We start from the raw sequence: 14195 nt of genomic DNA on the forward strand, positions 1-14195 counted from the left end.
AACCTTCCTTGTGACAGAAGGAAACTACGGCTGGTTTTTGGTGTTACAGTTTTGGTTTTCTCCTATGACCATGTGATAATAATATTACACATGGCCAAAGGGTTGTCTGGTTGGTAAACTTGGTTGGTCCACAGAGTCTTTTTTGAGATTCGTAGCTCCTATTGCTGAGATGTTGATGTTGTTGAGGATTTTCAATGTTCTTTTAGACTCTACTCACTCTTTATGAGGTGCTTCCAAGTTCTGACTATGAACATATCTGATACACATAATGAATAGAAACTAAACTAGGGATCTGTAGTCTAGTCTCAAAGTCGAATACTTTTGTTTCAGACACTTAAAAAAATCCTTGTGATTCAAGTTTTTGATAAATTCCATTTTATGCTTCAAACTTTTTATCTTCCACGATAAGATCGAGCTTTTAGCTCTTCAATTTTGGAGGAAAAACAATTCTGACAGTCTTGGTTTATAAACTGTCAAAGTTATCTAATCTCATGACTCAAAAGGTCACGGATGGGAAGTTAGGAGGAACGATGCAGTATTTTGTCTTAAAAAAAGGATTTTCTCCAAATTGCTCGTAAAAAACATTGATCTCATCTTTAATCTGTCAGTTTTCCATAAACATGAATTTGGCGGTTTAGCTGTTTGGAAGAGGTATCACAAGAAATTTATTGTAATTGGAAAATTAGTATGCATTAGAGCAAGTACATCCCTACAATCCATCATCGTGTGGAATGGGAGCCATCTCAAAGGTCAGATGGCCATGATTACTGCAAAGGCTGCATCTTCCAGGCCTCTTGAGGGAACAAAAGGAAGGGCTAGTCCTTGGGTGTGTGTTGGAATGAGCATAATGTTCATTGTGATGCACAGAGGATGTTGTTGAATCCCCTTCTTCCTCTCTTTCTGCTTGCATTTTTGCGCCCTTTCCTCAGCTGCGAGAAGAATTTGATCGCGGCATCGATGTGCAGCTGGACGAAGAGCACAGCATTCACGATGTGGCCGCCCTGCTCAAGGAGTTTCTCAGAGACATGCCTGACCCTCTTCTCACGAAGGAGCTCTACACGCCCTTCATTAACACCACACGTAAGGATACAGTCGCTGTCAACGTTTTCTTTCCTTTTGTTGGTTTTTGCATTTCACTTTCAACTTCTCTTTCGGATTTGCAGCATTGGATCCAGAAGAGCAACAAAGTGTCACCCAGCTTCTGATTTACTTACTTCCTGCCTGCAACAGTGACACTCTTTACCGTCTGCTGGAGTTCCTGTCCAACGTGGCCGACCACGCCAACGACCGGCATGACAAAGAGGGAGAGGAGGTGAGACAACAACCCCTTTAAAAAAACACTTAACAAAAGTTACCCTTCTTTAAAGTCAACCAAAGGCAGCGACCCCTCTCAAAACAGATGTTTAGAAGGATTTTGTTTCTGCCTCATTGGGGTTAAATTACCAAATGAAGTGATTGGTGTTCCCCAACCCCCAGGCTGTGGGACAGTTGGTACCCAACAAATGTATCACTTTTTGACATTTTGGGTGACCTAAACTCGTCGTTTTTTGACATGCTGGCTGTTTCCATTAAATCAGGTGTCCCCAACCTCTGGGTCATGAGCCGTTACCAGTTCAAGGGCCACTTGGTGCTGGGCCATAGACAGGGTAATATATATATATATATATATAACAGGGTTTTCCCAAACCCTTGGGACTAGTACCGGTACCTTAACCTCTTATTAGTGCTCTAACTCAATACTGGTAGCAGAACCTGGTACTGGTTCTGCCTCCGTTACCGGGTTCTGTTTCCCAAGGTAGCGGGTATGCTGACTGTTCCCATTAAATCAGGTGTCCTTAACCCTCAAGACGTGGTACCGGACATGGTACCAGATGCCCGTACAAAGTTAGGATACCGGTCTGGTCTGCGTCCCGATACCGAAAGCCATCCTGAGGGTTGGGAAACCCTGATTAGGGTCTGTGGCCCAGTACTAACCGCCCCCCCGGTGGTTTGGGACCTCAGAATTAATGGAATAGCCAGCACGTCAAAAACTTAGAGACTCCCAAAACGTCAAAAAGTGGCGCAGAGGGGGCCCAAACCATAATCCATATATGACCAGTTGTGAGTGAGAATGTGTAGTGGTACTAGGTCAAAGAGGAAAAAAAACACAAATTACATTTTTCCATTTTATTTCCAAGAAGTTTTATTTTAGAAAACTACTATATTCTCTCCATAACAGCTGACTAATTCTTGACTCGTGTCAAGTCGCTCGGTCACATGTCAAAAGACCATCCGGTACTTTGTTAAAGCGGAGGCTTCGACAGATAAATTGCAGCCTCTAAGATTGCAAAGTTAATGGATAAAAAAAGTGTTTTTTTGGCAGAAAAGTGCCAGAGAGGAAACAAAAGGATAAGAAATCTGCATTTAATAGATAAAAACCAGGTGTCTTTACATCAAATGTGGATTTATTACAACAGTTTTTTTCTATTTGACTGCTATGAATTATGGGAAAATGTGTATCACATTTTAATGGATCGTACACCAAATCTAGGGTACAAAGAAAGTTTAAACCAGATATTTTACATAGGATGAAGATTACCTTTAGTCTCACAAATTGGGCAATCAATTGCCAACTTCAGCCTCGTACAAACCAGTCCACGTCAAAATATTGTCCGACATTAAACCAGTCCATGGCCTCAAAACGGCTGGTGACCGCTGATCTACATAGTTTACTTAGCACTGTACAAACACTACTCGGATCATAAAGTACTTCACCAGTCTCTAAACTCTAACCACTCAGTTTCTCGTGACTCTCAAAATCCCCATTAAAAATGTACAACAAGATTGTGGCATATCTCAATATCTCGGGAAATGGGTTAAAATTCCCGAACCTAAATCAAATAAAAGGTTGATTTCAGAGATCAGACTAGAACTTTCTATTTCTGCTCGCTCTAGAATGTTGGGTAAAGAGTTGTGTCATTTGACACTTGGAATGTGTAAAAATCAGGTGGATTAAAGGCTTCCAAACAGATGTGGTAAATTCAATTATGATAAGTATGTCCTCACCAGTTTCACTGCCTTTACCTAATATATAAACTCTTAAAACCTATTCAGATAAAAATCTGTAGTTTATTTTAGTGTCTATATGTACAATATCAACTTCTGTTTGCTGTTCCTGAAAATCTCTATGATACAAGTTAACAACAAGCTACTGTTTAAAGTGTTTCACTGATGGATTTGTTTTTGACTGTTTGTGCTTTTAAAAGACAAGAGACTCATGGAATTGTATGTTTTTCCTAGTACGGATTTATGGCTCCCATAATTGAGATTAAGAACAGTTTTACTGCATTTTAGTTTGCGAGGTTGCTTGTCAGTCTTTCTGGACCTTTTTGTTTTTGGTTCCCATCTCTCCTGTGGGACTGAAAGTGGGAAGGGATTAAAGTGGACAGGAAATAGACAAATGGAGCTTGTATGACATTTGGAATAGATGTGAAATGAATGTCTGTTTTAAGGGATATGGGGAATACTTTCGAAAACTTTGGTGTTGAGTTACATTGGGCGGTGGCTGTTGGCAACAACTTGACATAATTTATACAGAAATGTAGTAAATCTGCTGGAGTGTTCATAGTTTGAATTATATGGCTTAGTATACTGCTGTTGACTTTTTGACTGTTTGAACTCTAACAAATCAGGACCGGGTCTTTTCCAAAATAATCACTGAATCGTTGCAAATGTATCAACATGATTGGGTGGGCCCTAAACACCCAAAAAAGGAATTTTAGCACTGGTGTTTGTGTAAAAGTTTTTCATAAATTTTTATTTATTTTGTAGGTGACCATGATATAAACGGGATAATGCCCTCTGAAGTGAGCATTATCAGAAATTAACGCACATCATGGAAGCAACCGTCCAATGCAACTTGAAGGACGATTCAGGCTTCAACATCATGTGATAATGCACACTTTGTCGAGCATTAACCTTTAATAATATCTGTTCAATTGGGGGGGCAAGGGCTTAGTAGGTACAGTCCAAAAACGATCGCAGGAATGTGTGTAGCGACGCATGACGACGCGAGTTTCAAAAATGGAAACCCAAGTTGCACGTTCATTGAAAGCGATTGCTTGTATGAACGTTGTCAAGAGCGGTTTGAACGCTTAATCGTGTACATGTCAATTTCAGATCACGGGGAACAAGATGACGTCGCTAAACCTCGCCACCATCTTCGGCCCCAACCTGCTTCACAAACAGAAGAACTCCGATAAGGAGTTCAGCGTCCAGAGTTCAGCCAGAGCGGAGGAGAGCACGGCTGTGATCGCTGTTCTGCAGAAGATGATTGCAAGCTACCAATCACTCTTCATGGTCAGTGAAGTGACCCCACTCAGCACACACGCACACACTCATCCTCAGACTCACACGTTTGTGTGGGTTTACAAAGAAACAACCCCCTGGTTCAGCAGACAACAAACCTCTCTGAATGGGCTTTGGTTTTGTGGCAAACATAAAAAGATTTCCATGAGGAGAAAATGGTTGGTCTCCATAATACAAAGACAGTTTTGGTTGGGTTTTTGTGAATACAAACAGATTTGAGGGCAGCTCCAGTTTCTTAAATGACATTTGGGGGTTTTCGTTGTGGTTCGCTGATGTCTGGGTTTGTTAGGATTCAGATCATTTGTACTCCCAGAGCTTTAGAGAGTGGAAATCATTGTGGACAGGACTTTGGACTCTCTGAATCAGTTTTTATAACGTGTACACAAAGATTCTCTTCAGAAAAATACATCAGTAAAGTCAATGAAAATATTTCTTCTTTACTTTTATCTCTTCACAAAATAAATAGTGGAGCCAGTTATTAAAATAACCATACATTTTTGTTGTACAAACACCAAAATTTGCATGAACGTACTTTTGGATCCCATCTTTTAGAAAAACATGTTAGTCATGAGTACATTCAAGATTTTTAAATAAAATATTTATATATAATATACATATAATATTATTTTGTATGTACCCCTCAACTGTAAGGACTGCGTTTTGTGCATTAACAGCCCGTATTTAAGACTGGGTCAAATTGATATTGAATATTTCAGTGAAAATTGAATATCTCTTTACAAATGGTCACCGCCTTTACCATTGGTCACCATATTTACAAAAAGCCGCCATCTTTACCAATGGCCACCATCTTTACAAAATGCTGCCATCTTTACCCATGTTCACCATCTTTACAAATGGCGGCTATATTTAACAATGGGCACCATTTTTACCAATGGTCACCATTTTTACAGAAAGCCGCTATCTTTACCAGTGGTCACCATCTTTACCAATGGTCACCATTTTTACAAAAAGTCGACATCTATGCAAATGGCCACCATCTTTACAAATAGCCACCATCTTTACAAATAGCCACCATCTTCACAAATTGCCACCATCTTTACAAATAGCCACCATCTTTACAAATTGCCACCATCTTTTACAAAGAGCTGCCATCTTTACAAATGGGCTCCATCTTGGGCTGCACGGTGGTGCAGTGGTTAGCACTCTTGCCTCACAGCAGGGAGGCCCCGGTTCGACTCCCGGCTGGGACCTTTCTGTGTGGAGTTTGCATGTTCTCCCCGTGCATGCGTGGGTTTTCACCGGGGACTCCGGCTTCCTCCCACCGTCCAAAAACATGCTTCATAGGTTCATTGGTGACTCTAAATTGCCCCTAGGTGTGGATGTGAGAGTGGATGGGTGTGTGATTGAGGCCCTGTGACAGACTGGCGACCTGTCCAGGGTGTACCCCGCCTTCGCCCATCAGTAGCCGGGATCGGCTCCGGCATCTCCGCGACCCCGAAAAGGGAAGAATTATTGACCTTTATTTAACCAGGATAGTCCCATTGAGATTTAAAACCTCTTTTGCAAGGGAGTCCTGGCCAAGAGGCAGCCACAGTTAAAAATACATCAAGACATAAAGACAATAAAACATTAAGACAATAAAACATTAAGACAATAAAACATTTAAAATGCTGTTACATGTTAGCAATACATATAAACCTAAAATATTTGGAGTCATAAAATATGATGGATTAAAATAATAGAAAGGTGATTAAAAGAAACAATTACAGCATTCTGTTGACTTTTGTTTTTCTGTGAGCTTGGCCTTGAAAACCTGTAATGATGGGAGTTCAATTAGTCTCCAACCTTTTTGTAAAATGTTCCAGGCCAAGGGGGCTGCGTTAACAAATGCTTTCTTCCCAAACTCTGTGCGGGCAAATGGGACAGACAACAACAACTGGTCATTTGATCGTAGGGAGTGGGAGGGAAGGTTTCTGTGTTTAAGTAATTCACAAATGTAGGGAGGCAGTAATCCAGCTAAAGCTTTGTAAATAAGCGGCCAAGAAGATGGATGGATGGATGGGCTCCATCTTTACAACTGGCCACCATCTTTACAAATTGCCACCATCTTTACAAATTGCCACCATCTTTACAAAGAGCTGCCATCTTCGCAAATTGCCACCATCCTTACAAATAGCCACCATCTTTACAAAGGGCTGTCATCTTTACAACTGGCCACCATCTTTACAAAGGGCTGCCATCTTTACAACTGGCCACCATCTTTACAATTGGCCACCATCTTTACAACTGGCCACCACCTTTACAAAGAGCTGCCATCTTTACAACTGGCCACCACCTTTACAAATTGCCACCATCTTTACAAAGAACTGCCATCTTTACAACTGGCCACCATCTTTACAAAGAACTGCCATCTTTACAAATTGCCACCATCTTTACAAAGAGCTGCCATCTTTACAAATTGCCACCATCCTTACAAATAGCCACCATCTTTACAAATAGCCACCATCTTTACAAAGGGCTGCCATCTTTACAACTGGCCACCATCTTTACAAAGAGCTGCCATCTTTACAACTGGCCACCATCTTTACAACTGGCCACCATCTTTACCAATTGCCGCCATCTTTACAAATTGCCACCATCTTCACAAATGGTCACCATCTTTAAAAATAGCTGCCATTTTTACAAACGACCACCATCTTGACCAATGGGATATACATATGGGATTTTTCTTGTGTCTAATGTGCTTTTTTGAAAAACGTGATCCTAAAGTACATTCATGCCAAATTTGGTGCTTGGTCCATTTGTCTGAAATAGGAACCTAACTTGCTCAGCTAATGGACTTTTTAAAGGATAACGTTGAATACATTTGATTAAATATCTATGAAATTAGGTTTGTTTGTAACATTTTGTCTTCAATTGTTGGAGTTCTGTTATTTTTAGAGAGGCAAACAAAAATTTTAGCAGATAAATGTTGTTTTTCGTGGATGTGTTTAAGACTTTGTTACTTCTGTGTCACTAAAGGTGCCCCCAGACTTGCAAAATGAAGTGTTGATGAGCCTCCTGGAGACTGACCCGGATGTGGTTGATTACCTTCTCAGAAGAAAAGCCTCCCAGTGAGTGGCCCTCATGGAGCTCTAAGTGCCTCGGTGTTTCTTTGACATTCGGAGTGTCCTCAAGCTTTGTGTTTGTCTTCAGGAGTCCTGACCTCCTGCAGTCAGAGGAACCCTTCAATCTGAGCGAGCGCCATTCATCTACCGACTCCAACAAAGCATCCAGCGGAGAAGTGTCTCCTTATGACAACAACTCCCCGGTGCTGAGCGAGCGCAGAGGAGAACCCGGGAGTTCACCTGGTGAACAGCTCGCCAATGTCCCGGAGGCCGGCTGGAACAAGGAGTCTGAAACAGACTCATGGGGTTCCAAAGGTGAGCTCCTCGTCTCCATCCATTCATTCTGAGCATTTCTTCAAAGATAGTTTCTTACTGATACACTTTATTATCATAAAAAAATAGCAATATGCTTCTTTCAGAAGAACATGCGAACATTTGGGGAACGTGGCACAGTACTCTCAAACCTGCACTCAAGAGCCAGTCATACACAGGTAACACATTTCAGAGTGTGATCGTCTAAAACTGAGGTGCTGTAGCCTGATCTTTAACATCTTTCACTCACGTTTCATCTACGACTCTTATAGGTGTTGCTGATTAGATGGTCTAGGTAAATTTAGGACTCTGATTGACAAAAGAGTAAGGATGGGTACCGTTTGGATTGGATCCGATGCCAAACCATGGGTTTTGAAATGGTTCTGGTGCCAGATTTTTTCCAAAAACATTGAAGTTTGACGATACAGCGTCACAAGGGGAAAGAGAGCACGTGAGAATGTGACTAAGACACTTAATTTCATTCCTTCTGGCAGTCTAACGCATTTTCACTCCCAATTCTTCATATATGGACGTACTTTTAGGGCCCCCTCCGCGCCACTTTTTGACATTTTGGGTGTCCCCAACCAGTCGGTTTTTGACATGCCGGCTGTTCCCATTAATTCCGGGGTCCCGAACCTCCGGGTCATGAACCGCTACCGGTCCTTGGTACACAGACACTGCAGATGCTAATCAGGGGTGTTCAACCCTCAGGACGCCAAATGGACCAGTACCGGTACCTTGACCCGGTACCACGTCTGATATCACGTCAGGTACCACGTCTGGTATTGCGACCAGTACCACAGCCCCAACCTGTTACCGCGTTCGATACCACGTCCGTTATTGCGACCAGTACCGGTACCACATCCGGTATTGCGTCCGGTATTGCATCCCAAGGGTTGGGGACCTCTGATTTAAAGGGAACATGTCAAAAAAGGTTGTGTTGAGGACACCCAAGACGTCAAAAAGTGATGAGGGGGCCCGAACTATACCTCTATATGTGATGAGTCAGGGGTGAGAATGTGTCGGACAGTCGGCACTGCATCTCCATTTTTACTCAAACTGAAGTAAACGTTTATCACCACTAGTCACCACGACGACGGTTTTATTTAGTAATTGTACATATCCATCAGGTCGTTGATTTAGACTCTTTCTGCTGTTTAGTACAGTCTTTTTGACTGAAGCTCCGCCCACCCTCATGGTCCCACCCATTCTGATATGAGCCCGCCTACAATCGCTCGATAGGCAAAATGGTTGACTAGAATTGTATGTACATCAGAACTAGGATATAAGTAACTAACATGTATCTGTCTGTACTGGTAACCCTTGGCAACAAGTTCTGGTACCCATCCCCTCCTCAACATACATTTAATCCCAGTAATTGACACCAAATGTAGCGAGTTGTTAAAAACAAGAACAAGAGTTAGGTATCCATTCTAAAATCTAGAAATCGTACCAATAATTACCTAGATATTTGACTTTAACTTAAAAAAAATGTGTACATTGTCTACTATTAATGTAACATAATATAATTTTTGTCAGATTTAGAGGGTCAACAGTGTTTTTTTTTAACCTTTTACCACCAGAACTTTATCTCCATTGTTGTTATTTGAATTATCATAACTCGTCAACTATGCAATATATTTATGCACATCTACTTCCATTTGTTAGAACTGCGTTAATTATGTAATGGGTTCAAAGGGGGGTTAGAGGTATTTCCTCTTTACGTTTGTTGTATGATCCTCCAATCGTGGAATTGCTTGGGTATGAAGCCCCTAGTGGTTATCTGGTAAACTGCATCTGGATTTTAGTCTTCAAGTAGCTACTGTTCTTCTTTGTGACATTTCTTTATTACTAGACTACTGAACTTAAAAAAATGTGCCATTGACTCCCTTTCTTTTCCAAGGGTCGCATGGGAACATGTCAGAGGGAAGCTCCCGCAGCTCACAGGAAGGTCTTGATGGACTTCACGGTGACGTCAAGCACCAAACATCTGTACAACAACCACCAACCACACCTGGAACAACTGAGTACAGACCGCACCCACCCGTGACTCGAGTGTGCACCGGCACTCCCTCAGAGGCGGGACATCCGCGCCTCCAGTTGACCTCAAACCTCAACAGCAGGCACGGCGTCCAGCGGCCTGCCGGACACGGACCTACCCCCAACTCCAGATCTCACGGCGTGGTGAACACTGGGAAAGGTGTCCCCTCTATGTTCAACCAATCCCCTCCCCCGTACAACGCTCATCACCGACTGGCGAACTCGCAAAGCTCCCCTCAGCTCTCCCAGCAGCCTCCTCGGCAGAGCAACTCGGCCGCGGCCAGAGAGGCGCAGATGGCGCCGCAGAGTTCGGAGTGGCAGGACTGGCAGAGGGAGCGCTGGCAGATCTGGCAGCTGCTTTCTTCGGACAATGCCGACACGCTTCCAGAGACGCTGGTGTGAACTGTACCCTGCGACGTTTTCCCTGAGTCCTGATTCCCATGTGGTCGGTGTTTACGTGTGCAGCTGCTGCCTCCCCCCAAAAGCCACTACTAGTATCTTGTGTTTTCGTGTGTTTAGCTTCTAGCCTTCATGTGCTGTCCATCGTAACGTTAGGGGCTTTAGCTGCCCACCAGAAATACCTCATTCCAAACGTTATCAGTTTGTCTTTCTTTTCATTGTAGTAAACCATTCTTTTTATATATATAAATATTTGTCAGTTAATCACAAAAAAAACATCCATGTATGCATTGCTGCTAAATGTCTAATGTAAATAAGTCACGTGTTTGGGTAAAAACGTTCAACTCTGATGATGTAAATAGATTGACACAACATGGAATTTGTTGTGTAGAATACAAACTTGCCTTAAAGTATCTACCTAGACGTGGTCAGACGGCCGTTCCCGTGTCACATAAGGCTTCACCTTCAGGCTCTGCCGCCGTGTGCCAAAGCTTCTTTATTTACTCCAGGTTTTTCTTGGACTGCTCTGTTTGTTTTGCGCTTTTTTGGTTCCAAGTGAAAACTGAGGAGGCTCTTTTTCTGGGTTGTGTCTCACTGAGTTGAGTCAGATTGAGGCTTATGATCAAATCCACAGGTTTTTGGTTAATCTCGACTTGTATCGCTTGAACAAAGTATACAGGGAAGGAAACATTCACGTACTTGGAATAGTTGTCTTATTCTCCATCTGCTCAAAAAGTTATTTGTCAATAACTGAAACTAAACAGGGAAAGTAGGAGCCTACTTACAAATATTTCGATTGACTGCTTATGCCAACAATGCAATATGTTAAAGACAATTCAGTGGAAAATAGAAGAAGACTTGTGCATATTGTTATAAATTCCTGCACTGAGTGGTTTGTTTTCATCTTGGAATAGAGTGTAGTTGACACAGAATTAAGACAAAAATTGGAATGGCATTGAAGTCATTGTCAGTCTTAAAACTAAACCGAGGACGGTTCAGAGGGGTCCAAGATACCAAAACTATTCAGGGAGATTAGTTGAACAGATATTTTTTAAGACATGAGAAAATCCACGATATCTACAAATATTTGACGGAACTTTTCTGTTTGACTGATGGTCCTAGACATTCTCACTTCCAACCCATCACATATGGACGTATGGGTCAGACCCACTCCACATCACTTCTTGACGTTTTTGCTGTCCCCAATTTGTCGTTTTTTTTTTTTTTGTTTTTTTTTTGTTAACTTTGTAGCTGTTTGTATTAAATCACGCATCCCCAATCCTCAGGACCCAGAACCGGTACCAGTCCAATCCATGTCCCGAGGGTTGGGCTCCCCCCGATTAGCTCAGTGCTCCGGTACTAAGCGGCCCTTGGAACAGTATCGGTCCACGTCCTGAGGGTCTGGACCCCGATTAGCATTTGTTGCCCATTCCCAAGCGGCTCTCGGACCAGTTCTGTCTGTGTCCCGAGGGTTGGGGACCCCGATTAGCTCTGCGGTCAGGTACCAAGTGGCTCTTGGACTGTATTGGTCCACGTCCCGTGGGTTGGGGACCCTTAATTACAGTCTGTGGTTCAGTACCAAGCAGCCCTCAGACCGGTACCGGTCTGCATCCTGAGGGTTAGGGACCCCTGATTAGCAGTCGTTGCCCTGTACCAAGGTGCCTTCGGACCAGAACCAGTCAGCCTCCCCAGAATATTGCACCCCTGATTAGCGTCTGTTGTCTTGTAGCAACCGACCGTCAGACCAGAACCAATCCGCGTTCCGATAGTTGGGGACCTCGATTAGTATTTGTTGCCCATTCTCAAGCGGCTCTCGGACCAGTTCTGTCTGTGTCCAGAGGGTTGGCAACCCCTGATTAGTTCTGTGGTCCGGTACCAAGTGGCTCTTGGACCAGTACTGGTCCACATCCCGAGGAGATCCCCATAAGTTCATATATAGTGAGTTGGGAGTGAGAATGTGTTGGACAGTCACATAAAATGTTGGAAAAGTACCAACAAAAATGTGGTTGAAAGTTTGCAACATTGGCAGGAAATTAGATTCCCAATTTGTGACATTTTCTGATCCACCAATTAAACAAAAATGAGTCCTCTATTTTTAATTCCAGAAACTCCATTAACAGGAGAATTGGAAAGCCTGTAATAAGATAAGCACTAAGAATTCCTGCAGAATTTTTTTTTATTTTTTATTTCCAAATGAATGTTATTGTCAGTAACCAGTCCTCCATTGAATCTCCATTGAAATCGGTGTTTGGGACCTCCTCGAATACGCTGAAACCACAGATACGGGGCTCATGCGGCCGAAGAATGTCCGTTACCGATCCATACCCATACTTTGTGACAAACCGGAAAAGTCACGTGACTGGAACAAAAACCTGCGATTTCATGGGGGAATAACTGGTATGACTTGGACTAAAATTTGGGCTTAAATTTCTGTTAGTAGTTTAAAACCATTGGCAGAGAAACTATTTGAGCATTTTATAGTGTATATCTTGTGAATGTACCTGTGACAACACAGCAGCTCCCTATCCATTTCCTTAATTTGGATTTGTCTCAATCCAGTGAGATCCAACCCAAACAGGAATCTGAGTCCATCTATTGTTGTACAGATTGGTACCACTTTAGTAACCAATATTCACTTGTATGTGTATTTAAAAGCCATAGAGTACAAACTAAACGACTATTTGATTTGTATTTTTTAGAATAAAACATTGAAATTCTCATTTAAAGCCAAACAACACCCAGATTTTTCTAGTTATGCCTCCTCTCCCAATGGACCTCATTTGATTTTTGGAGAATACTTTAAGGCTTTATTACATGCCACATAAGGTTACTGTGTCGACCATCCCTATTCACTTCATATAAAAGTCAGGAGTGAGTATTTGCTGGCAAATATTTCACTTTTTCCTCCAATATTTTTCCTGGAAGCCCAGAGACGAGAGCCTCCTGAGATTAGCTGTGGTTATGGCGCCATCTTCTGTCATACATAAGCATGTTGCTGCCGTCTCCATGGAAACCCACCAACCGGACTCCAAGCACCTTCTATGAAAACGTGCCATATGTCCCGCTCTAAAGAGAGAAAAAAAGTCCTAATATTGATTGCTTTGTTCTCTGTTATGTGTTGTAATATGTATATATAAACAGTGTATTCATTTGTACTCATAAGGAGGAAAACGGTGAGTATTCCTTTGTGGTCCTAAGATGTTTTGGTGACTCTACCAGACTGTTTTATAATTTGGTGGGCTTTAACCGGGTCCAGGTTGTCCTGTAACTGCTTTTGTACGGCGTGCCATTGTCAACAGATTGTATGCTACAATGGGATTAAATATGTTAAAGTTTACAAACGAGTCTGACCCAATATTTTTCATTAGTATTTTAATAGTATTAGTTTTTTTTTTTACTGCAGTATGTTTTCAAAATGTACTTCTCCATAAAATTAAGTTACTATTTAATTGTTTGTGGATCTAGTTTTTTTTAATTGATATTGTATAATGTAATTTTTTTTTTTTTTAAGTTCCACCCATTGACTGTATGTAAGAACTGGACTGAGTGAGTGTGATGTCATCTATAGTAAATGGTTTACTTTCAGCTCCTACAAAATGAAGTCGACTTTGTCGCCATTTTTTCGCAATACATGGGGTGGCGTCAGTAAGAAATAATTGATCCAAGTCATTAACATTGCTATGGCAACCAATTGGGAGTGAGCGTGTTGGAAGTCCACGCCCCCTCCACTTAGTCCAGAGCTTGTAAACAGTCAACATTCCAGCTTACGATAAACTTTGATTGCAAGACTCAAAATTTTAAATGTCTTATTCTTTTCTATGATTTGCGATCATTGTCGTCTGTTTGTTTTTCAGAGAATTTTATGGTTCTTTCTACTCATCCATCCTACAGTCCTTTTGCAGCAGGTTTGAATTATTTTCCTGAATATTTTCTTTTGTATGGTGGTTAGCTAAGTGCTTTGGTAGCCTAATGCTAAACTCGATCCTCTGAAATCAGCTGGCGGTTTTTTTCCTTCTTTTTTTTTTTTTT

General features: G+C 41.9%; 1 protein-coding gene and 1 long non-coding RNA gene across 9 annotated transcripts in view; one reads left to right on the forward strand and one right to left on the reverse strand.

The window, feature by feature from the left end:
- LOC112160026 (rho GTPase-activating protein 6) overlaps positions 1–13586 on the forward strand; it is a 118765-nt gene extending 105179 nt beyond the window's left edge. For 2 of the 5 annotated variants that reach the window (XM_024294335.2, XM_024294338.2), the window contains exons 8-14: positions 930–1080; positions 1164–1312; positions 4159–4338; positions 7330–7421; positions 7504–7730; positions 7835–7906; positions 9631–13586. In XM_024294335.2, the coding sequence (XP_024150103.1) occupies positions 930–1080; positions 1164–1312; positions 4159–4338; positions 7330–7421; positions 7504–7730; positions 7835–7906; positions 9631–10169 (1410 nt within the window). In that variant the 3' untranslated portion in view covers positions 10170–13586. Of the gene's footprint in view, positions 1–929; positions 1081–1163; positions 1313–4158; positions 4339–7329; positions 7422–7503; positions 7731–7817; positions 7907–9630 lie in introns of all 5 variants that reach the window. The other 3 variants (XM_036215453.1, XM_024294337.2, XM_024294336.2) reach the window with 3 other exon arrangements.
- Positions 1–14195, reverse strand: part of LOC112160028 — a 375093-nt gene that overhangs the window by 88074 nt on the left and 272824 nt on the right. For 2 of the 4 annotated variants that reach the window (XR_002921586.2, XR_002921585.2), the window contains exon 5: positions 1215–1327. The exons of the other annotated variants lie outside the window; for them this stretch is intronic. This is a non-coding gene — a long non-coding RNA (uncharacterized LOC112160028). The remainder of the gene's footprint in view (positions 1–1214; positions 1328–14195) is intronic. 4 annotated transcript variants of the gene reach the window in all.

This window comes from Oryzias melastigma, linkage group LG2 (genome assembly GCF_002922805.2).
Source record: "Oryzias melastigma strain HK-1 linkage group LG2, ASM292280v2, whole genome shotgun sequence".
Lineage (NCBI taxonomy): Eukaryota > Metazoa > Chordata > Actinopteri > Beloniformes > Adrianichthyidae > Oryzias > Oryzias melastigma.